Source organism: Panulirus ornatus, chromosome 16 (assembly GCF_036320965.1).
Source record: "Panulirus ornatus isolate Po-2019 chromosome 16, ASM3632096v1, whole genome shotgun sequence".
In the NCBI taxonomy this organism is placed as follows: domain Eukaryota; kingdom Metazoa; phylum Arthropoda; class Malacostraca; order Decapoda; family Palinuridae; genus Panulirus; species Panulirus ornatus.
Window position 1 is genome coordinate 12,088,254 of NC_092239.1, and position 26,259 is coordinate 12,114,512.

Genomic DNA, 26,259 nt, shown 5'->3' on the forward strand with positions numbered 1-26,259 from the left:
AATAACCACTTCAAATTGCGTTTTCTATGTTTCTGTTTCTTATTAAGGTAAAGCTCAGAGTTCTTATACTACTTTTTTTCAATAAATTGCAATCAAACCTATTTTTTTTTCCCTGCACCGGGTCTATTGGACCTGAAGGTAGTGAGATCGTTCCGAGACATGGCTTAAAAAACATTAACAAACTGTATTGACAGAAAACTGAGATTAAATGATGGGAGTCTTCTAAGTGTAAAACTCCCTTTATGTATGCACATATATGTGATTACGCTCATATATATATATATATATATATATATATATATATATATATATATATATATCTAAGAGGAAATAAACTGCAGGAATTTGTGCATCCAAGGGACTTGAGAGTCGACATTATACCAGTGTCGACAGAGCTCTCACCTTCACTGAATTGTAAGGAGACAAACTGTCTGTTGGGAAATGTTAGAATCGCATTTGAATATATGGATAAGAAAACATTCATCACAGCTGAGTCAGTCTGAGGTCAGAGGCCATGAATTTGCCCACCATGGAAAGCAGAAGGGTAAGGGATGACGATCATAACTTTGACGTTCCTCTGAAGATCCATAATTGAGCTACAAAAGGCCATCACAAGAAATGCAGCCAAGAAACTTCTTGGTAAATACACAAGAGTTGTACAATACTTCGCAACGGTGTGCCGCGATGCTGTCCTTATTGTACTTTATCGCACTCGTAGCAAGAAGGTGGGTATCACACTGCCTTTACCAACAAACAACTGCAATTTTCATTTCATGAGAGTGTATTTTGCCAGTTGGATATATATATGCTTGAGTGAGTGACGATAGATTTTCGATTTCATTCACTTCATGTGGATAATGGGTAATACGTGTAAAATGGCATTATTTGACACGATGTGCCTCGAAGATCAAGGGAATTTGAAAATCTGAAGTAAAATCAGTTGAGAGGCACTGCAGTATTGGATAACATTAGTTTGATTATAATTTTGGCAGGGTACGAATTCAGCCAAGATATTCACATATCTTAACGAGGATTGCACGTAAAATACTAATTGCCAGTATGGTCCTCATAATACAATAAGAGTGATAAATGGCAAAGAATGACAATGAAATTGCAAATTGTGACAGGTAGATTCTCAATACTGACTATGCAAAAAATTTTGAAAAATGTATAGTTGTGGCGAAAGTTCAGATGGGACCCCATTTCCCATACAAATGAATGATTACACAACAGCCAGTAAATTAATTTAGGAGTGGACAGACATACAAGAGACGAATGCGCCACCTATTCGTAATCGCTCGCACACACAAACACACTATCTACAAGTCAGTATTACTTAAGGTTAGTTAGACCTGTAAACAAAAAGAAAAAAGCAATGATGACTGGCGAGGAAATGACAAAATATTTAGGGAAATTAGAGAAATAAATCTTAATCCCAAGATTTTGTCGAAATGCACCCAAATAAACGACATGATTGTAACAATGATACCAAACAGAATGAATACTTTATTATAGGTGACAGTCTAAGATTTAATAAACAAACACGTAAAAGACATCTTTAGAAATTTTTGTTAATTGTGAAATTTTCTGAAGAATATAAATGATAGATAAATCCTGTTATGGTAAGCAGTGAGAGGAGGAATCGGCCAGCTTTGGTAAAAGGAATTGGCAATAGTGTACAGGATAGTGTTAACATTCGCTAGCTGAACTGCCATCAAAAGTAATATCACCGTTGCAGATACTGTAATTTACTTGGTCATTAAAATGGCGAAGGGAGAACCTGATCAAGAACTGAGGAAAGTAAGTTAAAGTATTGTTGTCGAGTAAGCTTCATATATAGAGCAATGAAGCAGACCCGACATACAATCCCCATGCTACACGCATGGTTATTTTTTTTGTATACTATTTATAGAGTTTCTTGAAGTTTCATGTAGATTTACCATACACACCATTAGTTTTTCCCATTACTGCTAGCTCTTACATTGCCTGTATTTTAAGAAAATGATCTGGTCTGGCTAAGTGCTTGGTAGAGCGTCGCATGACACACCCTGATGTGTCATGGACTATATCCAGGCTTCGCCTGACCCGGTATACCATAAATGTCCAACATGAGACAGAACACCATGTGTGAAATGACAGTAGTCCAAAATCCCAGATGCCTCAAATGCAAATGTTTGCTTGTTGTACATACCATAAGAACAACAACAACAATAAAAAATCCAGTTTCTTTGCACTAGCCAGAAAATATAATGTGTTGCCTTTTTGCAGCTGTATAAGTGAGAGCATAAGTGTATCAAAATTTGTATTTTACCGTATAGGAGAGGGAATTGTAACATGCGTATAGATTATCTCTAGTTAGTAGGACCCTAATTCACATGGATTAATGACTTTCAAGAATATTAGATTTTATTTGGGTTGGGTAGGTTTCTTATACAAGGATCTCTAGTTTAGGGGCAACATAGAGGTAACTTTTGGATTAAATACTACTTTAGTTATGCAGTAAGTTTAGCTTTTGGTTTTATTTTTGAAACAGTAGTGTAGTGTTTAGATAATACAACGGCAGTTGTAGAGTGTGATTTGAATCATTACATTTTAATCTTTGATAATGAACCCCATTGCAGTCCTTTTGAATTTCATTGGTTTTCAGAGTTTAGGGGTAATGTATGAGTGTGGTCTAGTGGTAAACTTAATACATAGAGGCCTAAGTAAGGGGTGCCAAGTGGGGATGTGAGCAAATTCAGCAATAGCTTATAACTATTTATGAAAGAAATACATGCAGATGTAATAGATGTTTAGAAACAAGTGAGCTAATGTAATCCACATGACCATGAGATAGCCTAGAAGAAGTTACATTATCCATGGCAGAGTCTGTAGGGAGAGAGGCATCCCATTTCCCACATTCACTAAAAGCTACTTATCATTTTGGTTACAGTTTGCACATTTACATATATTTACACATATTTGCACTTACCTACATATGTATTTACACCAGAATTATTTCCAGAGAATGATGGTCTCTGTAATAGACACGTAAAAGGAGCTAAAACATTTAATAGCCTTACAAATGTCAAAATAGTGGCAGATTTAAGATAAGCCTGTGAAAGTATTCTTCAGATGACTTCTGGTGCCTGCTATATGACTGTTCAACTGAAGACTTATGGCATAATTGGTAACATATCAGCCTACTTGGTATAAGGGTATCTTAGCCCCACATTAATACGCTTTGGGAAATGGCAACTTATTTTTTAGGTAATTTATTTAGTCTTTTGTGACTACAGAAACATTTGCCGAATTTGGTTTGGAGAGTTAGATTTCATTGAACAATATTGGATAATGTGACAGTATATGTGGGGAGATATGGGACTGATTAAATCAAAAGTAGGTAATACACTTTTGAAAATCAACAGGACCTATTGAAACCTCACCTACTCTCTAGCAAATAAGATTTATTTTAGTTTTCAGTATTTTAGTTGAAATATAGATGAAATGCACTGCTAGTGTGGTGCCAGATGTGAATAAACAGATGACACTTGAGTAGCTAATCTATTTCCCAATACTGGAGGAATGTAGTGGTTGTATACTTCTACATTAGATAGAAGTAGTATGTAGGACTATTAGGTGGAAGAAGTAATATGTAGGACCATTAGGTGGAAGAAGTAGTTTGCAGAACCATTAGGTGGAAGAAGTATTATGTAGGACCATTAGGTGGAAGCATTAGGTAGAAGCAGCTGGGTGGAACTTTAATCAGGAGTATTTTGTAGACGCATTAGGTCAAAGTAGTCGGTAGGAGCACAAAGTAGGAGCCTCTAGAAACACCGTGCTAGTTACCCCTGCTAGTGGCTTGTTAAGGGTGAGGCACTAAGTCTAAGAAACAGTACTAGTTTTTTGCTAGCTTTGGAGACTCTTGCTATGGCCACCCTTTCATCCAATCAAAAAAAAATCTGATTTACATGTCGAGTACTTGGTTAACTAATCTCCCTAATGTAGGTGCCACCCATCTTACAGCTAAGTCTATCAGTTTTGGTTCATCAACCTCCATGCCTTTGGCTTTAGTTATAGTCTCCTTTTTCAAATGACCACTGATCCTGTGTGGTCTTCACTTTTCTGAAATTTTCATCTACTTGACCATAAATTTTGCTAATCGTTCTTTCTTTAGCTGTACATATTATTCTATTAACAGCTTCACTCAGTCTCCTAGGGCTCTTCAGCTTTATTGTCTCCAGATTCCTGTCCCAATGCATCAGTCTGTTGCCCAGCAACTGCCCCTTCCTCCACACTATTTTCTTAAGTATATCTACTCGGTATTAAGGGCATTTACTCTTGTATAACAGCCTCAAGAACAACTAGAATAGCCTTCAACCTTCTGGTTACATGGTTTATCAACCCCCTCAACTGATGCCAATCTGTGTTCATGATCATGTCTTTAACTTTTATTTCCCCGAGTTCTTTCGTTTCATGATACCCTTAGTGTTGTTTAGATTGATTTTTGAGTTTCACTATTTCCATCTCTTATTGCATTAATCTCTTATCATTTTGTATTTTTTTAATCAATAACTCCTTACTTTTGTTGTCTAGTGTTACCTGTTTTATTCCTTCCTTGTTCTATAGTGGATCTTGTTACATTTGCCTGGTTTTGATAATCTCACTTGTGTAAGTAACTTCTGGCTGATATCAGATTGAAAAGAAGGATAAAATGAACAACTTCAGTGTGTGAAAAGCAGGTATAACACAACTGCCTTTAGTGGTTTAAAGTCTTTACTTACTTGGACCAATTACCCTACTTACATATCCTGTCCTCTTATGTTTTTTTTTGTTCAGGCAATCTAAAGGTCTCGGACTTCTCCCTCATAGTATTAAGAATAACAGTGATCTAGTTGGTTGGGATTTTAATAGATGTTATCCAAGGAGAATACTGAATAAACTGTCATTAGGTTGTATGTATTTTACCATCAAAATATTTTCTCTGTGACACTTTTGAACATCAGTTATTAGAAAATTTGCTCTCTGCTGCCAGGTTAGCAACTCACAATGTGTGTTGCTTGAATATCCTTTATATGCTCAATATTTTAAGCTTTTGCTTTCATAAGGGTGGCAACACTCTTTGGGCATTCAATTTGAAAATTGATGTCTTCCCACTCCTCCTGTTACAGAAAAACTTAGAAATTGCATAATCAGACTTAATGTCCAGTATTTATATCATTCTGAGACCCCATTATATTCCCTCCCCACTTGTACATAATAGGCATGCTGGAATGATGACCCTCCAAAATCTAGAGTTAGCATCACTGAGTTCAAGGAGCACATCTCACTACCACTTTGTATGTTTCATTTATGGATCTTAAGAAGACATGATAGGATTGATAGAGATACCTTTTGGAAGTTTTTATGAATGTATGATGTGGGAGGAAAGACTTTAGAAACACTGAGAAGTTTTTATCAAGTGTGTGTATGTATGTGTGTGTACATTCCAGACTCATCATTGATTGTAATACACTTGATTGATAGGTAGCACATTGTGAAAAGTTTGAAGGTCCCTTGTAATGTATATTATATATTTATTTTTAGGCCTTTATGGAGCTGCAAGGCAAAATGCAGGAAACAAATCAGAAGCTACGCATTGCTGATGTTCAGGTGGAAAGTCTTAAGAAGCAGATTGTCCATGCCCAACTCACAGACAAAGAAATACAGGTAAGTAAGACTCATGAAATGGCCACTGGCTCCTCATATGTTGTTACATAGTGCTCAGTATTCTTCTGGGTTTACAGTATGATTGTTGAAGTGACACTTTTTCGTATGCATTCAAGACACTCCTCATCTCTACATCATTATAAACACAGATTCATCATATCACGGGCCCCTCATGCCCAGGATGTAACCTTCATTTAGTATACAGTGAACATGTACTTCTTAACTGTTCTGCACTCAACTCGCACAAACCCACAACATTACCATATTTCATGATTTATTGTCTCATCTTGTGGATATGTTCAGCTTCTTGTACACTGCAGGAGCCTCATAGAATGGGTTCTGTAGCCCAAGGCTGCACTTCTCTCAGTGACAGGGACAGGATGGACTCTTTTAAAGGGAGAAGTTTATTTACAAGTCTTCTCTCTTCACCTGATGATGATACTGCTTCACCATAGGTGACCTTTCACTTGTATAACCTCAGACAGATTGAGTTTTGTAATACTTATGTATACCGAGTGGTTATGGGGGTAGGGGTCTAGTGTTTTTCCTTAGTATTGAGTGCTGAACATTTTGAGTTGGGACTGTTTTGGGAGGTTCTTTGTTTTAGTGTGTAGATGTTAAGTGTTTGTGGTTGCTAGGTAGTCACTGATTGTTCCGAGTGCACAATTTTATGAGGTTTGTAGTTGTTTGGAGAATGTTAATTGCTTATAAAGGATGTTAAGAGATTCTTACTACCTCGCCAAAGGTGATTTTCCACTCATGATGTAACCTCATGCAGGTAACTCCTGAATGTAATGAGGAGTGTGTGGAAAGAGAGTTCACTGTCTTTGAGGGCAAAGACAGGTATGTTTGATGGTATAGAAGTCCCATCAGTGCCATATGGATGCTAGGCAGTCATTGATTGCTCTGAATGCATTATTTTTTGAGTTTTTTGCTGTTGTTTGGAGGAGATTTTTCACTCATGATGTGACTTTAAGTAGATGGAGTCCGGTAACACCTGAATGCATTGAGGAGTAAGTTGAAAGAGCATTCATTGTCTTTACGGGCAAAGATAGGAATACTTGATGGTATAGAAGTCCCATCAGTGCTATATGGATGTGAGGCGTGGATCTTAGACAATAATGTAGAGGATAGGGTAAAGTGTTGGATTTGAAATGTTTGAGAAGAATATGTGGTGAAGGAGGGTTGGTTGAATTGGAAATGTTAGAGTAAGAAAGAGGTGTGGTAGTAAGAGGAGTATGTATGAAAGAGCTGAAGAGGGTGTGCTGAAATTCTTTAGATTTATGAGAAGATTAGTGAGAAAAGGATGACTGAAAGGGTATATATGTCAGAAGTTGAGGGAAAAAGGAAATAGGGAACCAAGGATGAAGTGGAGGGTTGGATTGGAAGATACTTTGAAGCCTTGGAGTTTGAACATACAGGATGAGGTAAGGCATGCAAGGGGTAGAGGGAATTGAAGTAGTGTAGTGCACAGGGAATGATGTGCTGTCAGTGGGTTGAATTAGGGCATTTTGAAGTAGTTAGGGGAAACTACAGGAAGGTCTATGGGGCTCTGGTTTTGATGCATTACACATGACAGCTAGAGAGTGGATGTTAGTGAGTGAATGCTGCATACAAATCCTGTTTCTCTAAGTATTTGTAACACACATATTGTAAATCAAACACCTGATTTACATCTTCCACTTCTAAAACCACACTGTTCCTCCCAAATACAATGCTCTGTACATACCTTCACCCTGCCAGTCACCAATCTTTCATGCAGTTTAACAGGTATAGTCAACAAACACAGAGGGTACCTTTGTTGTTTGAATATGCACCTTCATCTCCTTTGCTCTTTTACAGTGGTACTATAAACATAATCTGCCAATCCTCAGATACCTAATCATGAACCATGTATACATTGAAATTTTTCTAATTATCCATCAACAATACAGTCACTCCCTCCCTTAAGAGATTCATCCGCAATACCATCCTCTCCAGCTGTCTTGACACACTGCATCCTGTGTAAAGCTTTCACCACCTTTTCTTTCTTCACCAAACCACTCTCCAGGACCCTCTCACTTTAAATATCACCCCACCCTAAACACTCTACTCTCCCCCTATCATCAAACACATTTAACAGTCCTTCAAAATACTCACTCCATCTCACTTTATCACTTCCTGTTATCTTATCCCCATTTACCCCCTTCAGCGGTGTTCCCATTTGTTCTCTTGTTTTTGTACACTTTTAACATCCTTCCAAAATATCTTCTTATTCTCTCTAAAGTTTACTGATAAATACTTGCTGACCCAACCATCGTTTGCCCTCTTTTTCATCCCTTGCACCTTCCTCTTGACCTCCTGCTACTTTCTCATATACCACTCCCAGTCATTTGTAGTCTTTCCCTGTAAGTACTGCCTTTATACCTTTCTTTTCTTGTTCACTAACAAATTAATTTTACATATGAACACGCACCTTCATAGAACATACAAACCTCTAACAGCCAGGATCGAACATGGGACCTCTGCAACAGGTGGGAGCGCTACCGCTTGGCTATGATCACCACTAATAGGGGTTCATATGCACTTTGTTCACATTCATATACCTCTGCATTGTAGAGTTAGGTTCAGTAAAATGATATCTGCTGGCTGTGTGAGCCTGATGGGAAATGACCAGTGTACACCCTGTTGCTCACCAACATGAGATGAAGGATATTCGAGTACATAGTATTTGAATAGTCATTTCTCTATTAGGGACAATCATAGCCTAGCAGTAGTGCTCCCACCTGTTGCACAGGGGTCCCGGGTTCGATTCTGGCTGTTGGAGGTTTGTATGTTCTATGAAGGTGCTCGTTCATATGCACTGTTTGTCTGTGTATGTAAGTATATGTCTGTGTATGTACATGTTGGTATGTATATGTATATGTTATATGGTTGCAAGGCGTGGGCTTTAGATAGGGTTGTGCGGAGGAGGGTGGATGAGTTGGAAATGAGATGTTTGAGGACAGTATATGGTTTGAGGTGGCTTGATCGATTAAGTAATGAAAGGTTAAGAGAGATGGAGAGATATGGGGTAATAGAATGAGTGTGGTTGAGAGAGCAGAAGAGGGTGTATTAGGGTGTATTAAACAAATTAAACAGCCATGGAGACATCACACACCCGTGCCGCAAACCAGCATGCACTGGGAACCAGTCACTTTCCTCTCTTCCTACTCGTACACATGCCTTACATCCTCGATAAAAACTTTTCACTGCTTTTAGCAGCTTGCCTCCCACACCATATACTCCTAATACCTTCCACAGAGCATCTCTATCAACTCTATCATATGCCTTCTCCAGATCCATAAATGCTTCATACAAATCCGTTTGTTTTTCTAAGTATTTCTCATATACATTGTTCAGAGCAAACACCTGATCCACATCTCCTGTACCACTTCTGAAACCATGCTGCTCTTCCTCAATCTGATGCTCTGTACATTCCTTCACCCTCTCAATCAATACCCTCCCATATAATTTCCCAGGAATACTCAACAAACTTATACCTCTGTAATTTGAACACTCACCTTTATCCCCTTTACCTTTGTACAATGGCACTATGCAAGCATTCCGCCTATCCTCAGGCACTTCATGACTGGGAGATGTATAAAAGAAAGAGACAGGAGGTCAAGAGAAAGGTGCAAGAGGTGAAAAAGAGGGCAAATGAGAGTTGGGGTGAGAGTATCATTAAATTTTAGGGAGAATAAAAAGATGCTTTGGAAGGAGGTAAATAAAGTGCATAAGACATAAAAACAAATGGGAACATCAGTGAAGGGGTTAATGGAGAGGTAACAACAAGTAGTGGTGATGTGAGAAGGAGATGGAGTGAGTATTTTGAAGGTTTGTTGAATGTGTTAGATGATAAGAGTGGCAGATATAGGGTGTTTTGGTCAAGGTGGTGTGCAAAGTGAGAGGGTCTGGGAGAATGATTTGGTAAACAGAGAAGAGTAAGTGAAAGCTTTGCGGAAGATGAAAGCCGACATGGCGGCAGGTTTGGATGGTATTGCAGTGGAGTTTATTAAAAAAGGGGGTGACTGTGTTGTTGAGTGGTTGGTAAGGATATTCAATGTATGTATGGCTCATGGTGAAGTGCTATATATGTATATGGGTGAGGGGACAAAGGTTCTAGGGGCACTGAAGAATGTGTGGAGAAATCATTATCTTGGTGAGCAAAAATGGGTATAGTTAAGGCTGTTTGGAGGAAGGTGGATGTATACATATAAGTGAATATAAAGAGTGTGGTGGAGAGAGCTGAAATGTTTTGGACATGTGGAGAGAATGGGTAAGGAAAGGTTGACAATAGGGATATATGTATCAGAAGTGGAAGGAAAAGGAGAATAGGTAGACCGAATTGGAGATGGAATTATGGAGTGAAAATGATTTTGAGCAATTGGTGCCTGAACATGCAGAAAAAGTGAAAAGTGTGCACAGGATATAGCGAAATTGGAACAATGTGCTATACAGGGGTCAAAGTGCTGTTAGTGGACTGAACTAGGGCATATGAAGCATCTGGTGTAAACCATGGAGAGATCTGTGGGGCCTGGATATGGATAGGGAACTGTGGTTTTGGTGCATTACACATGACAGCTTGTGTGGTATGAATGTGAATGATTGTGGCCTTTCTTCATCTGTTTCCAGGTGCTACCTCACTGATGCAGGAGAATATATATATTATCATTTTATATACATTGAATTATGTATTTATTTATTTATTTTTTTTATCTATTGATTTATATTTCATTCTTGTTCACTGTTTCCTGTGTTTGCAGTGTGGCACTAGGAACAGACAACGTTTAGCCTCATATCCACTCTCTTGCTGTTATGTGTAATGCACTAAAACTAATGTCGTATGGATAACTTAGCCAAGCAGACCTTTCTGTGGTTTGTCTTGAACGGCATGCTTCATGCAGCATATACATATTCTGTATACATATGAGCATTTATTTACATATTTTTTGTCATTTGTTTTGATTTCCTTTTATAAGTACATTCAGTTACTCAGTAGGTAAGCAACAAACCACTTGCATGCCTTGGTGTTTCCTTTGGGGAACAAAAAACCTTTGAATTATCCTGATTGAATAGTTATAGATTATCGCAGAGCTGTACAGTCAGAATATTAAGGCATGTATATTAGGTTTATAGTTATCACTCAGAATTAGAAATTTCTTTCCAGAGTCTTGGTGAAAACACTCGAGTTTATGAGAGTGTTGGTCGTATGTTCCTCTTGACGGATATACCTATGGTACGTGAAAACCTTAAAGCCAAAGTCACCAAATGCAATGAAAGAATAACTAATTTACAGGTAAGCTGATGCTTTGCAGTTTTATTTTTAAGTTATATGAAGGTAATAGACTAAAAGATTGAGTCAGTAATAGCAGTTCACTTTTTTTCAAAGATTGAGTCAATAATAGCAGTTCACTTTTTTCAGTGTTTTTTCTGTGTTTTTAGTCACAGTGTGCTTGTGATTGTTCTTGTGAAAATAATTTATCAATGTAATTGTTTATTTTTGTGAAAAATGCAAAGTTATACTAAGTGATATTAAATAGTAGATATACTGGATTATATTTTGTGATCTGTAAACAGTCTTCAAAAGGAATAATAATTCCTTGGGTAAAGGATGAGAAGGAAAACTGAAAGCAAAAGTTAGGAATATATTATTTTTACCTGGTTTTAGAAAGTCTCCTAAAAGATGATAATACATCATGACAGATACAAAAGCTTTCATACAAAACTGGCTATCAGCTGCATATGGAAAATGGCTGTCAGACATCCATTTTGAACATACTGTTCTTATCTGCTTCCTTGCCATATGTTGCCAAAAACTCGTGCTAATTATCAGAGCATTAGAGTCAGCAGTTTAGTTATATTATTGTGTGGGAATGTCCTGATGGAAATAACATGAAAAAAAGTGAAAGGGAATCAGTCCTACACTTCTTCTAAGTCTAGGATTAGTAGATTTGTAGATAAAGAAAATTTTCTGTTTGGTAATCCTGTGTTCTAAGTGATCTCATCAGGATATGAAGAAAGGCTGCATTCCTGTCATAGAATGTTATATCCTTACATTATGTAAGATCAGTAATGATTTACCTGTAAAGAAGCAAATATTTTATGCGAAGCCAATTAGTAGATAAGTAAAGATAGTAGGGTGAATGTGTTTTTATTGCTTGAGAATGGTCATGTGACAGGAAGGTTGCCAATTTGTATTTTAGGAGGAAACTGTAGGATGAACCCATTCGTATACTTTAAAAGTCCAGCTATTGAAGATTTTTATTGTAACTGGAAAAGTTAGATACAAACCAGCCTCAGCCAGTGCTATTTTGACATAATGCTCTTTCTTACCAACTTCTTTTTCTCCAAGAAAAGAAAATGATGGAATAAAGTTCATTAAGCAGTTCATAAAAGGTATAACATGCATAGGTCTCTTTTGTATAATTTGTATGCTCAGTCATTGGGAAGACTGTATGTTGATCAGCTTCCAGCTAAGCCGTGCCTCAGGCTTCCAATCGTGATCAAGCATATGTTGGAGGCCATGCTTACCAGGCCAGAATCAATTAATATATCGTATTTTTGCCTACTTTCATGTGTGCATGAGAACCATAATGCTGGAAAATATGCTTGCACTGTTAGTGTTGGTAATGTAGGCAAGCATTTAAGGAAGAGCAACTGTGTGGATGTGAAAAATGCATTTTGTATGATGTGAAGACAATGTTTGTTTTACATTGATCTGACCAAACATGCTTATGTACACAAACTAATTGTATATATATTTTTTTCCTTTTTTTTTTTATAAATATCCTGAAAAATTATTTATCAAGTGATTTAAAACATTTATGTGTGCACAATCATTATTTCTTTTATTACTTGTATTACCAAAAGGCGGCCAACGATGAGGGAGTTATATTACCAGTACTTCCTACTTGGGTATCGGTAGGGTTAGTGACAGCTGCTTAGTGAGCCAGCACTTCATTGATTGTCAGGTTGTATTCCTCTGACCCAATTAGCTGTCTTTCTCTCATGTACTTCACCCACTCATGAAATACTGGCTTTCTGTCTACAAACTCACAGTCTTTCCTTGTCATATGTAACACTTGACTCACACAGCTTGTTCTTTGTAAATCCAGATTTTCCTGTGGTGAGCTTTATGTGCTATCCCTGCCTTTTGGCAAAATGGCAGGGCAGTAGATAGAAGTATTAGGGTTTGTTTTGTTTTTCGTACTATTCGCCATCTTCCGCGTTAGCGACGTATCGTTAAGAACAGAGGACTGAGCCTTTGAGGGAAATCCTCTCTTGGCTCCCTTCTCTGTTCATTCTTTTGGAAAATCAAAAACGAGAGGGAAGGATTTCCAGCCCCCTGTTCCCTCCCTTTAGTCGCCTCATATGTCATGCAGGGAATACGTGTGAAGTATTCTTTCTTCCTTATCCCCAGGGATAAGAATTATTAGGTTTTTTTTTTTTTTTTTTTTTTTCTTTTTTTTTTTTTTTTTTTTTATACTTTGTCGCTGTCTCCCGCGCTTGCGAGGTAGCGCAAGGAAACAGACGAAAGAAATGGCCCAACCCCCCCCCATACACATGTACATACACACGTCCACACACGCAAATATACATACCTACACAGCTTTCCATGGTTTACCCCAGACGCTTCACATGCCTTGATTCACTCCACTGACAGCAAGTCAACCCCTGTATACCACATCGCTCCAATTCACTCTATTCCTTGCCCTCCTTTCACCCTCCTGCATGTTCAGGCCCCGATCACACAAAATCTTTTTCACTCCATCTTTCCACCTCCAATTTGGTCTCCCTCTTCTCCTCGTTCCCTCCACCTCCGACACATATATCCTCTTGGTCAATCTTTCCTCACTCATTCTCTCCATGTGCCCAAACCATTTCAAAACACCCTCTTCTGCTCTCTCAACCACGCTCTTTTTATTTCCACACATCTCTCTTACCCTTACGTTACTTACTCGATCAAACCACCTCACACCACACATTGTCCTCAAACATCTCATTTCCAGCACATCCATCCTCCTGCGCACATCTCTATCCATAGCCCACGCCTCGCAACCATACAACATTGTTGGAACCACTATTCCTTCAAACATACCCATTTTTGCTTTCCGAGATAATGTTCTCGACTTCCACACATTTTTCAAGGCTCCCAAAATTTTCGCCCCCTCCCCCACCCTATGATCCACTTCCGCTTCCATGGTTCCATCCGCTGACAGATCCACTCCCAGATATCTAAAACACTTCACTTCCTCCAGTTTTTCTCCATTCAAACTCACCTCCCAATTGACTTGACCCTCAACCCTACTGTACCTAATAACCTTGCTCTTATTCACATTTACTCTTAACTTTCTTCTTCCACACACTTTCCCAAACTCAGTCATTATTAGGTAGGAACACTTATTCAGGAGCATTAGTTAGAAAGAAAGATTAGGTAGGAGCATTAGGTCTGTCAAGGGTAAGGCACTAAAGGCTAAGAAGTGGCATTGAAGTTCACTAGTTATGGAGATTATATTGCCGTGGCCACCCCCTTGAGGGAGTTCCATTTGGAACAGGTGTCAGAGATATAGATAGAACCAGTATCCCAATGAAACCCTTATTTATTGTTTATAGGTTAGCGATGGTTCTGTTAATATGCATCTCCATTGGAACTGTGTAATAATTGTTCTGTTTAGCACTTTTTTGAGTTAGTACCCCTTTACCAAGAATGCTTCACTAACATTAATCAAAGTCCATTTGTAAGTGGACTATTTTGATAGTACTGCTTCATAAGAATATAGCTGAGGATATCAAAATTGATAACAACAAAATATTTGGTACATTTACTCTGTGAAATAGATGCTGAAGTTCCTCTGAACAACTGCCTGTATTAGTGTAAGTGGAACCACCACTGAAGTCTTACCAGTCAGACTCAAGGCATAGTCTAGTCTTAGGTTCATCTTTATCACTGCATTTTGTAAATATTCTACAAAGTACTTTACGCCATACACTTCTGCTTCATCTTGTTGCTGTTCGAAAAACATGTCAGCACACTTGCTATGTTTTTCCTTGACTTGTAAAGGTTGACTTATTTTTTCTGATAAAGTCATTTACTAGTGAGAGCAGCCACTGAGAATTACAGTGAGGGACTCAAACAGTGTAAACAAGACTATAGATGTTTGGAAAGCAGTATTTTTTGTAGCCAACTTGAGAAAGACTGTATAAGTTCTTTATGTGGTCCAAAAGTCAGAGAACCTGACTTCTGAGGGAGAATTAGATGTTTTATTTAGATGCATATTGATAGATAGTTGGAATAATATTGCACAGTATGTAGAAGTCAGATAAGTCTTCCTCCCATAAACCTCTAACACACAGGAGTGATTCCTTGGATCTTTTCATTATTTGGTACATTTGATGGAACATTTAAATATGAAACACATTGAATATTTTTACTTCATTCTGAATGGCAGAATTTTGAATTATTTTGGTTTTTTGTGTCTGCTGTATTTTATTGTTGAAAATTACTGTAAAAGAATATACTTCAATTAAGATCTTGTTATTATTATTTTTTATTTTCTATTTTGCTTTGTCGCTGTCTCCCACGTTAGCGAGGTAGCGCAAGGAAACAGACAAAAGAATGGCCCAACCCACCCACATACACATGTATATACTCCTTCCTTGGATCTTTTCATTATTTGGTACATTTGATGGAACATTTAAATATGAAACACATTGAATATTTTTACTTCATTCTGAATGGCGGAATTTTGAATTATTTATGTTTTTTGTGTCTGCTGTATTTTATAGTTGAAAATTACTGTAAAAGAATATACTTCAATTAAAATCTTGTTATTATTATTTTTTTATTCTTTATTTTGCTTTGTCGCTGTCTCCCACGTTACCGAGGTAGCGCAAGGAAACAGACAAAAGAATGGCCCAACTCACCCACATACACATGTATATACATACACGTCCACACACACAAATATACATACCTATACATCTCAACATATACATATATATACACACACAGACATATACATATATACACATGTACATAATTCATACTGTCTACCTTTATTCATTCCTATCGCCACCTCGCCACACATGATATAACAACCCCCTCCCACCTCATGTGTGCGAGGTAGTGCTAGGAAAAGACAACAAAGGCCCCATTCGTTCACACTCAGTCTCTAGCTGTCTTGTAATAATGCACCGAAACCCCAGCTCCCCTTCCACATCCAGGCCCCACACAACTTTCCATGGTTTACCCCAGAACATGCCCTGGTTCAATGCATTGACAGCACGTCGAGCCCGGTATATCACATCGTTCCAATTCACTCTATTCCTTGCATGCCTTTCACCCTCCTGCATGTTCAGGCCCCGATCACTCAAAATCTTTTTCACTCCATCTTTCCACCTCCAATTTGGTCTCCCACTTCTCCTCGTTCCCTCCACCTCTGACACATATATCCTCTTTGTCAATCTTTCCTTACTCATTTTAATGGTCATACTCCAAGTTTAGGAGAGTTTTATGCTACTTTAGTATTTTATTGATTATTTGAAGTTTTAAGTTCTGTATGCATTATGCATGACTGCTAGAGAGTGGATAAGTACAAATGAGGCCATTCATCTTTTCATGGCACTACCTCACTAAAATTGGAAACAGCAAACAAGTTTGAAGAAAACAGTTGTATACAAAAGATGCTGTGCTGATAGCTAAATCAGTGAAGGATTTGGAAAAAAAGTGTGGCTGTGTAGGTAAATAACTTGTGAAGAAGTTGCAGAAATATATGTTGATAAAATTGGGTGATATTAACAGGGTTTTATTTTGGTTGTTTGGATATTGGTTGACTGGCACCACAGAGTAGTGATTAACCTTGAAAACATTTGTATCCATTCAGTAAGACTGTCCAAATGATGGTATTTTAAGATTTTCAAAAATAATTCAAAGAGATGTATTAACCATATTTAAAAGGAAGTTTAAAAAAAGTTAGAAGAAAGGAAAATTTGATAAATGAACAGTATTTGATGCTGTACAAACATTCAAAATTTGGTGTGCTGTGTTTACTTGGTTTATCCAATGTTTGTTGACTTTGCTGACTCATTTATCTTCATATCTTCTCCATCACTGCTAGTGGGTTACTTATACAGCAGCAACTTTTCTCTTTGCTAATAGTTCAACATGTGAATTATTATCAAGATAAGTAGCACCCCCCAAACTTTTTTTTCTTCTTTGGAGGTTTCAGTCATGGACAGAATTCCACATCAAAGTTGGGCCCTGATTGAAATGTAGAGGCTAATGAAGGGGGAAAAAGAAAAGACCAGGGAAAGTATTTACGAATTTTGGAGGAATTGAAAAACCTGACTTTTATAATGTGCCAGATCATAATTATTGGGAAAGACATGAGAGGGTAGAGTTCCAAAGGTTTGAGGTGTAGGGAAAGAGACAGTTATCAACATGGCCCACTCTTGAGTTGCCAGTGGGGACACACAAGCAGCCAGCTCTCAGGAGCAAAAACCAAAGTATGGAAGATGGAAAAGGAACCAACAGTGCGGTGTAGAGCAAGCAGGTCAAGGTTTGAAGTTAACCTGGGAAATTTTACAAGTCGGGCTGCTTTCGACTCACTTTGTCAAGTAAGATGCAGAGTTGGAACCACTCCAGATGTGAGAGCAGTACTATAGACAAGGATGGATCAGTCCTTTATACAAATGGAGCAACTGCAAAGAAGAAAAATTTAGTCTAAATGGGACTCCCAGTTTCTTAGAGGCAGGCTTAGTTATTTCTCTAATGTGGGGTTTCCAAAAAAGAGTGGATATTACAGTAATATCCAGTATGCTCATTGAGTCATGAGGTGGAATTGCAGAGCCATTAAATGAGACATAAGTTATGAAGAATTTTTATTACAGGGATGGGTTGGTGTGTCTTGGAGGTACTAAACTTTACCAGGTTTTGTGTACTGCAGTGAGATATCCTGGCCCAGTCCGAGTTTATTGTGGAAGTTGTGTCGAGACGAGATGCCAATCGAGTGAAAGAAGAAGGAGCAGAATTGAAGGATGTGGAGGAATGTATTGTTGAGTTGTCAGACTAAAAGTGCATTTAGTTATTTGTGGAAGAGAGGAACTCGTTGATGAAAAGGAGAGAAATGAAGGGAACAGGACAGAACCTTGAGGGACACTGCTGTTGATGGAGAAAGGGCTCTGGAGAAGCTGATCTGTCAGCAACCATGGAGATAGATCAGCCAGAGAGGAGGCTAAATATGAGGGAGCAAAGTGGGGGAGGAAAGCCAAAATAGGTGAGCTTGGAGATGAGACCCCGATGCCACACATAGCCTAAAGCTTGGATATGTCAAGGGCAACTACATATGATTCTCCAAAATCTTGCAGGGAAGATGACCAGACATTAGAAGCCATACTGGTGATCAGAGAAAAAAATGAGATTCAGAATTTCTAAGGATATGGGAGCTGAGGAGGGATTCATAGACATTGGAAATGGTAGATGTCATGCAACAGGATGATAGTTCAAGGGAATGGAAGGGTCACCCTTCTTAATGATAGGATACACCAACATATGCTCCCAAGAAGGAAAAGTTTTGGTTTTTAAACAGGAAAGGAATAGAAAAGCAAGAAAGGTGTAAATTCAGAGGCATACTCTTTCAGTACACAGGGATGGATACTATCAGAGACCATAACCCTTGCTTGTGTCTACATAGAGATGCACTTTTTGGACTAATTAATTTGTGGTGTGCGAGCATGTGCAACAAGGCCATCTCTCTACCCCTTTGTGTTATGTGGGTAACTGACACCCTAGGAAATTTTCCTATTGTTAATTATGGTTACTTGTTACATAAGGCATCTCTTCGTACTAGAAAATCATGCCTTCGAGTTTTCAAACTGAAATGCAAGCCTAATAGTAGGCACTGTCTTGTGAAAATGTAGACCTGAAGCATATTAGGGTTTTAGTCAAGCCTCATAATGACTAGAAGTAACAGGTGGTATGCCACAGGGATCAGTCTTAGAAAGGCTTTCTCTCTTATATTCATTAATATTGATAATTGGTTGAATTATGCAGTGTCAAAATTTTTAGGTGATGCTAAGCTAGACAATACATCTGTAGCAGAAATTGAATCTACAGTTTCACATTGACATAGAAAAACTGATGGATTAGGCTCATGTGTGGCAAATTATTTTAATATTAAAATGTGCAAAGTCTTGCATATTGTTAGAAAAATATGAAGGCAAGCCACAGCATAAATTGCTACAAATAGTAAGTGAGATAAAGACTTGGGTGTAATAATCTCTTAGAAAAAATGAGTGAACAAAATTCTTGGGATTCATAGGTACAGATTTCGAAATTAAGTTTAAGAAAATGATATTCATTCTTGACTTCATTACCATGTGTACACAGAAAACAAAATAAATCTTGAACATATATTTTTATGAAATTTGATATAGGCATGCAAAAATATGACAAATTAATAAAATAGATGCTCCTTCTACCCTTGTTTTGCTGTGAAAAGCATTCAAGTTACACTTAGGGCACAAAAATTTCAGAAACATATGATATTCTTATGTAAAAAAAGTATTCAAAAGTGTGAAAAACAAAAATTAATCCTTTGTGAACCATTGTTTTGCCCTTGCCTTGCAGAAAGTGCATTTATGCTTGAACAAATAAATCTTATTTCAACACAGAAAGCACATTTATGCCACCTCATCCCACAATACAGAATGGCCACAATTGTCCAGTAGGTGCTGAAATGACAAGTTAAATCCAAGATATAGAAAATAATGGCAGACTCGCACCCATACCACTCATGCAGTGTCATTTAAAAACCTTATACATTTGTGTTTTCCTCAAATGCAGTATCTGTATTTTAAGGGAAATAATGATTAGATGTGGAAATCTCAGTCTTTTCATACTAAAAAGTGCCAAAAAAGTTATGAGCTTATTTTTTGGTGACAAATATAAAAGATTTTTGGGAACCGACATTTGAACAGTAGGCTGCAGCAACAGGATAAAATAGTGGCTTGAAAATCTCGTCTCTGGTGATGTATGTTGCAGTTTAAGGGTTAGATTTATTCAGCTTAGGAAAGAGGTTTTATGGTGATTTAATAAATTACCAAATGTAACAAGCTACATAAGGCTAGATTTGTGTGATCTCACTTATGGTAATGGATAACAACTCATGGGTAAACGTTTTTTCAACATGGCTGGTAACATCTGGAATCATTTAGAGTGGTTGAAAGGAGCACCATAGATACTTTTAAGAATAGACTTGATAAATTTTCCAGTTCAAGTCAACAACCAATATTATTTGTGCTTCCATAGTTTCATGAAAAGTGTACTGTTATATGCATATAGAGTCTCAGCTCACTGATATGCAAGTTTCTGATCTCTTTCACTACCACAAACAGCCTTGAAAGAATCCAGTGGCCTGTTATTGTTTCAATTCCATTGCATTCTAATGTATTCATTTGTAAAAGTATGATTTAATTTTGAAGGAAATGGAATTTCATATCAGTTTGGCTGATGAAAGAACAGAAGTTATGGATGAGCTTAGATATATAGGAATGAAGCTCACTGAGGATGGTTTAATGAAGTTTAAATTGAGAAAAGAGCCTCACAAGGGCAAAGATTTTGGAGGTGCACTGAAAACTCAGAATTTTAAAATTAGTGTTCAAGAAGCTTGCTTGAAGGAATATGCGACATATAGATGTGATACTCAAGTTTATGTAAGAAAGGATGGGTTTTAATTAAAACTAGCAGAGATGGATAACCCGCTTAATATTGTTTGAATTTATGAGATAGGTATGTTATGTTCAGAAATTACATGAAAGGCACATTAATGACAGCCATTTTGGATAGTTTGGTTTAGTAAAGCTTATGGCAGATAAGAAGCTGGTAGGAAGGGAAACATATTACCGTAGGAGACACAGCCATTTATTTTCTGTGATTGTGGAAACTAAAACAAATATGCAGTACAGCTTATCAGAAAAGGAATAAGCCATCTAAAATGGCTTTGGATGCATTGTCTGTGAATTTTTTTATATTGTGTGGTGCCTCATGTGTTTTGAAGGAGGCTACTGAAAGCATTGTTAGTTTTGGAAAGTGACACATTAAACAACAGGCCTGTCTAAAAAAGTATAGAGAACAGGACCTATAGTCAAAGTCATTAAAGAGAAAAAGCACATCAGTTTCCAGATGCATTGTATGAAAATGTTAGTATGTTATTCTGTAAATACTGCATCCATAGTGTACATTTTGTGAGTTGACAGTATGTGCTCTTAATAGTCATAACTGTAAAACACTGTAATATACAGTTTGCTCATATTTGCACTGATTGGCTCAAAGAAGTCTCTAATACTGTGACTGCCTGAATAAGTATCTCAGGCTTCCATTCTCACTGCATCTGTTGGGCAGTATTTCACAAGTATCCACCAAAAATATTTTCCATAATTCTATGATCAAGATGGAGAGTATTTTTTTCACTGTACTAAGGGATTAATAGATAAACTTCTGCAATAGAAGGGAAAGTGAATTAGGCATTTTTGAAATGGAAATATCACTTAAATATTTCTTAAATTGACATTTATTGCACTAAGTATAGTTAGGTACTAAGAGGAGAGGGAGACATTGGAATATAAGGATAGATGCAGTGAATCAGTTAGGACTAGATATATTTCAGATTAGGATGCCAGGAAAGATCTGTAAGTAATTAGATGCTTTGGGAACATTTTGTTTGGAGGTGGTGCATGTAGATTTAAGTTTCACATGACAAATGAACATAGTGTGTAAAGTGAAAGAGCAAGAAGCCCGTATGTTGGTATTCCATAGAAATTCATGTTTCACTTGAAAACACTGGATGTATGTTGAAGATGTGTGAGTAATTATAGAGTTAGTTTGTATTTGATCTGTTTGGAATTGGTAATAGAGTTAAGGATAATAGATAAAGAGATAGTGTTATTTCTGTAACTTTTTCTCAACAGGCAAATAAAGAATATCTGGAGCGCAGTATGGCAGAGAGTCAGAATAACTTGAGGGAGATGATAAAATTGAAGCAGTCTGTTGGTGCAGCTTAATGAAACCCCCAAGTGAAATTAGGACAAGCAGTGACTTTTAATTTTAATTTACCTGATATTATTAGCATTCACTGTTAAGGATTTCTCGTACAATTTTTCTAATTGATTACATCTGATGTGTGTTAATGATTGGTTAAATGTGCAGTTCAAGGTGGCTATCACTGTCTTTTTGTTGATGTGATTGAAGCTTTACAGTGTTAAAGCTAGGTATGATATATTTATTAGAACACATTAACAAGTTGTCAGTCCATCATTAAGCTTCCTGTATTGTTCACTTATAAAATCATCGGTTGTATGAAGCCTGAAAAATGCAAAATTTGATTTATGGCTTTTTCTTAATGGTAACCTCAAGCAATGAATATGCCCTCAAAGGCCAAGTTCTCTGTTCTTAACGCTACCCCGCAAACGCGGGAAATGGTGAATAGTTTGAAAGAAAGAATATATATATATATATATATATAGTCTCAATCCTTTCACAAGCATTGATTAGCCAAAACTTCACAGTAGCAATTGAAATTGTATATTTTGCATAGCACCTAATCCACATATTCTATTTATCTTTCTCCTTGCCTGTACAGATGCAAAACCAGATAAGCTTTTTCTAATAGGAGGCTACCAGTGAGGAAAATTATAAGTCAGAGGCAGTGTATTCTAGTTTATATATTTAAATGCAGTAGTATATATATATATATATATATATATATATATATATATGTATATAAAGCCCCAGGAACCCTTCTCCAAAGCTCCTTTCATCTTCAAGGTTGCACTACAATCAGTATCAGGGAAGGGATGGAATCTTTTGGAGTGAGTTCTTTGATGTATTCTGATAATACATTCTTGCTGAAGAGGACTTTCACTTGTGTTGTAACCACAAGTGGGCAAAGGCTGGCAGCGCATACATATATAATGAAGGAGTGGAAAAGGTTTTGAGTGCTTGGAACCTCTATATAAGATGTGAACAGGAGTGATGTTTATAGGGGGGTAACATGCTGTCAATGGCATGAAGTGGTCAGGGGAAACTATGAAAGAGTATGTGGGTCTTGTTTTTAGATATGGGGTTGTGGTTTTGGTGCATAGCGCATACCAACTAGAGAGTGGATGTGAGAGAATGAGGCCATATATTCATACATATAGATAGGCGTTATCGAACTCTGCCAACTTGAGGTTACATCACGAGTGAAAAGTCACCTTTGGCAAGGCTTTATCACTGGGAGTACAGTCTCATCAAAAAACTTCGCACTCCAAATAAAACTGCATTTCCCTGCTACAGTAATGTAGCCTTGGGTTGGAGGAACCTTAGAAAGGTTGTAGGTAATGCCAGGACTTTTTCATAGAAATTGGTCCTTATATATATATATATATATATATATATATATATATATATATATATATATATATATATATATATATATATCTTCCCCTCTCGTTTTTTTTAATTTTTCAAAAGAAGAAGGAACAGAGAATTGGGCCAGGTGAGGGTATTCCCTCAAAGGCCCAGTCCTCTGTTCTTAACGCTACCTCGCTAATGCGGGAAATGGCGAATAGTTTGAAAGAAAAGAAGAAGATATATATATATATATATATTACCTGACTTCACCTGCACATGGATACAACATGAGTGAAAAGTTACTTTCAGCAAGACTGTATCATTGTCAGAGAACAAAATGGAGTAGTCTCATGAAGGAACAGCTTAACAGCTCCAAAGGAGGACATCATTTCCCTTCTCCTGATTGGAGCATGGCCTCAAACTTGCAGGGTCCCTATAAAAGGGGCTCTAGGATTGTAAAAGTCACCTTCGGAAAGGCTGTATAATTGTCAATAGACAGAAAGAGTACAGTCATGTTGAAAAGCTTCTCACTCCAAAGGAGTCCATCATTTCCTTGCTCTTGCATGGAGTGTAGCCTTGAAGCTATAGGAACCCTATAAAAAGGGTCTTGGGGTTGTATAATCGATTAAATTAAATATTCATGATTCCAGGGAGCAAAAGTTTTAGGACTGTATGAATTCCCATTATCTTGACATGGTTGTTAAATTTCTTGTTAAACATTAGGTTGTAGGTTATTTTATATCATAAAATGTATTCTATTTCGATTGCATTAGCTGTGTTGCTGTTATTTCCTTGTGTTATTCACTTAAGTCTAAATACTTTTGGCCAAATGAGAGGTTTAAATTTCCCTGTTTCATTTGTATAATAAAAGCTGGAGATAAATATTGTAACCTTTTAAAATACCAAGATCTTTAAATTAAGTGAAAGTATTTCATACCTTTATTAGAACTCAAGTAAGGAGTAATACCTATTTGTAAGCACTGAATAGAATAAGTAAATCAAATGAATACAAGCAGATATAAACTGAGGTATAGGAAGGGTGGTGTGGATGTTTTTGGTATCAAGTTTTCTTGGATTTATAGGGAATTTAAGGCAGCAATGAATGAAAGTAAATCTGAAATTCCATTATAAAGTTGGTCCATTAGTTTACACTAATTAGCATAAAAGTAGTTAAGTAAACTGGGGCATTACCGTGGCATATCTTCTCAAGTAAGGATGTTATGATAAATAGTAGTGATAAATCATAATATATAGCACATGCACATCTACGTAAAGTAGTTTCTACAATCACAGTCATATACATACCAACTTGTGCTAGTATTGGCACCCCAGGATCATGCCTGACCTTTGCCAGTAATGGTACCACAAGAATGGGTTTTCACTGACAAGAGACTGCAAGGTTTGACCTGGTAAATTTTTACAGGACAATTGTGATACCTAATCATTGTAATACTACTTACAATTGTAAATTTCATTGCTCTTACAGTTGAGATATTTGTTTCTAATATTACATAGTTTGTAAGGTTAGATACTATCAAATGATTCTTTGGTGTTCAGGTAAATGTATCTTTATACTTCTAAAATATCCAGATCTTCATAGCAGTAGTTTAACATCTTTGTAATGAGTTACCACCCACCAGACATGACTCGTACATTATTATAATGTATTGCTAGTGAAAGAAAAAGGTGTTTGGGCATCATCTGTGCAAGTCTCTGTGAGGTATACAAGTGAAAGCTGCAGAAGGTGAAGAGGAAGGTACAGGGACTGAAAAAGTGGGCAAATGAAAATTGGGGTTACAGAATACCTGCAAACTTGGGTAGAACAAGAAAATATTTAAGAAAGAGGTGAATAGTGTGAGAACAAGAAAAATGGGGACATCAATGAGAGGAGTAGATAGGGAAATGATAACATGACAGGAAAAAGTTAAGAGGAGATGGAGTATTTTAAAGGACCCTTGAATGTGCCAGATAGGGTGCCAGATGCAGGCTGTTTGGGATTTGGAGGAATGAGGAGCAAGAGAGACGTAGTGAGCAGCTTGGCGAGGGCTTTGCATAAAATGTAGTGTGGCAAAGCAGCTGGAGTAGATGGGATTGCAATCGAATTTTTAAAGGAAGGTGGTGACAGTGTTGTTCATACTTAATCAGGATTTTCAGTGTATCTATGGCTCAAGGTGAGGTGCCCGAGGACAGACAGAATGCATTTTAAAATGCTGTTTTAAAAGGGTAAGGAGGACAAAAGTGAATACTCAAATTACAGTAGTATGTCTTTTGAGTATATTGATAAGTTGGATGGGAGTGTGGTGAGTGAGAGGGTGGTGGCATGCACAGAGCATCAGATTGGAAAGGAACAATGTGTCTTTACACATGAAAGAAAACATGTGGACCATATGTTTGTTTTGAGGATTTATGTGAGAAATACCTAAAAGAAGGAGAAGGCTTTGCATGTCATAATTATAGATCAGGAAAAAGTACAAGATAGGGTTGATAGAGATACCTTGTGGAGGATGCTTTGAATATATGGTAAGGTTGAAATACTACTAAATGCAATGAGTTTTTATCAAGAGAATAAGGTAGTGTGTGTATCAGTAGGGTGAGACATTCCAGGTGAAGTTGGTGCTGCATCAAGGGTGTGTGATATCACCATGGCTGTTATGGATGGGGTAGTTAAGAAGGTAAATGTGAAGGTCTTGGAGAAAGGGGCTCAATATACTTGGGAGTTAAAATTTTAAGTTGCCATTTGTGCATGTCATGATTCTGGTGGCAGGCTCAAGTGAAAGCCTATTGAAACTGGTGTGTGTGTGAATGGAGGATACTGAGAGGTAATGTGAATAAAAGAAAGGTTATGAGGTATATCTTGGGAAAGGGACAGGTTTGTTTGAGTGGAAAGAACCTAAAGGAAGTGAAATGTTTCTGATACTTGGGGATGGACATAGCAGCTGTTGGAACTAAAGAAGCTGAAGTAAATCATAGGGTGGGTGAGGGGGCAAAGGTCCTGGGTGCATTAAGTAGTGTGGAAAGATGGGTTCTTTTGATGGTACAATAGTCCACATTGTTTGTACAAGTGCAAGTCATGATCCCAAAATAATGAAGAATGAAAAAGTTTGATGTATTGAAAATGAAATGCTTGAGGACAAATACCTTGTCAAAGGACGATGAAAGTG

At 37.3% G+C, this 26,259-nt stretch overlaps 1 protein-coding gene across 1 annotated transcript; it reads left to right on the forward strand.

Annotated features, from left to right (window-relative positions):
• The first annotated feature begins 1,642 nt into the window (after positions 1-1,642).
• Positions 1,643-23,982, forward strand: Pfdn1 (prefoldin 1). Its single transcript, XM_071671274.1, has 4 exons — positions 1,643-1,800; positions 5,566-5,688; positions 10,877-11,005; positions 21,676-23,982. The coding sequence occupies exons 1-4, from the start codon at positions 1,765-1,767 to the stop codon at positions 21,766-21,768; spliced, it is 381 nt and encodes a 126-aa protein (XP_071527375.1). The 5' UTR covers positions 1,643-1,764; the 3' UTR covers positions 21,769-23,982.
• The last annotated feature ends 2,277 nt before the right edge of the window (positions 23,983-26,259 follow it).

Coding starts and splice junctions, on each gene's coding strand:
- Pfdn1 (XM_071671274.1), top strand. CDS start 1,765: ATGGCGAAGGGAGAACCTGATCAAGAACTGAGGAAA. Junction 1,801..5,565: donor CTGATCAAGAACTGAGGAAA/GTAAGTTAAAGT, acceptor ATTTATTTTTAG/GCCTTTATGGAGCTGCAAGG. Junction 5,689..10,876: donor TCACAGACAAAGAAATACAG/GTAAGTAAGACT, acceptor ATTTCTTTCCAG/AGTCTTGGTGAAAACACTCG.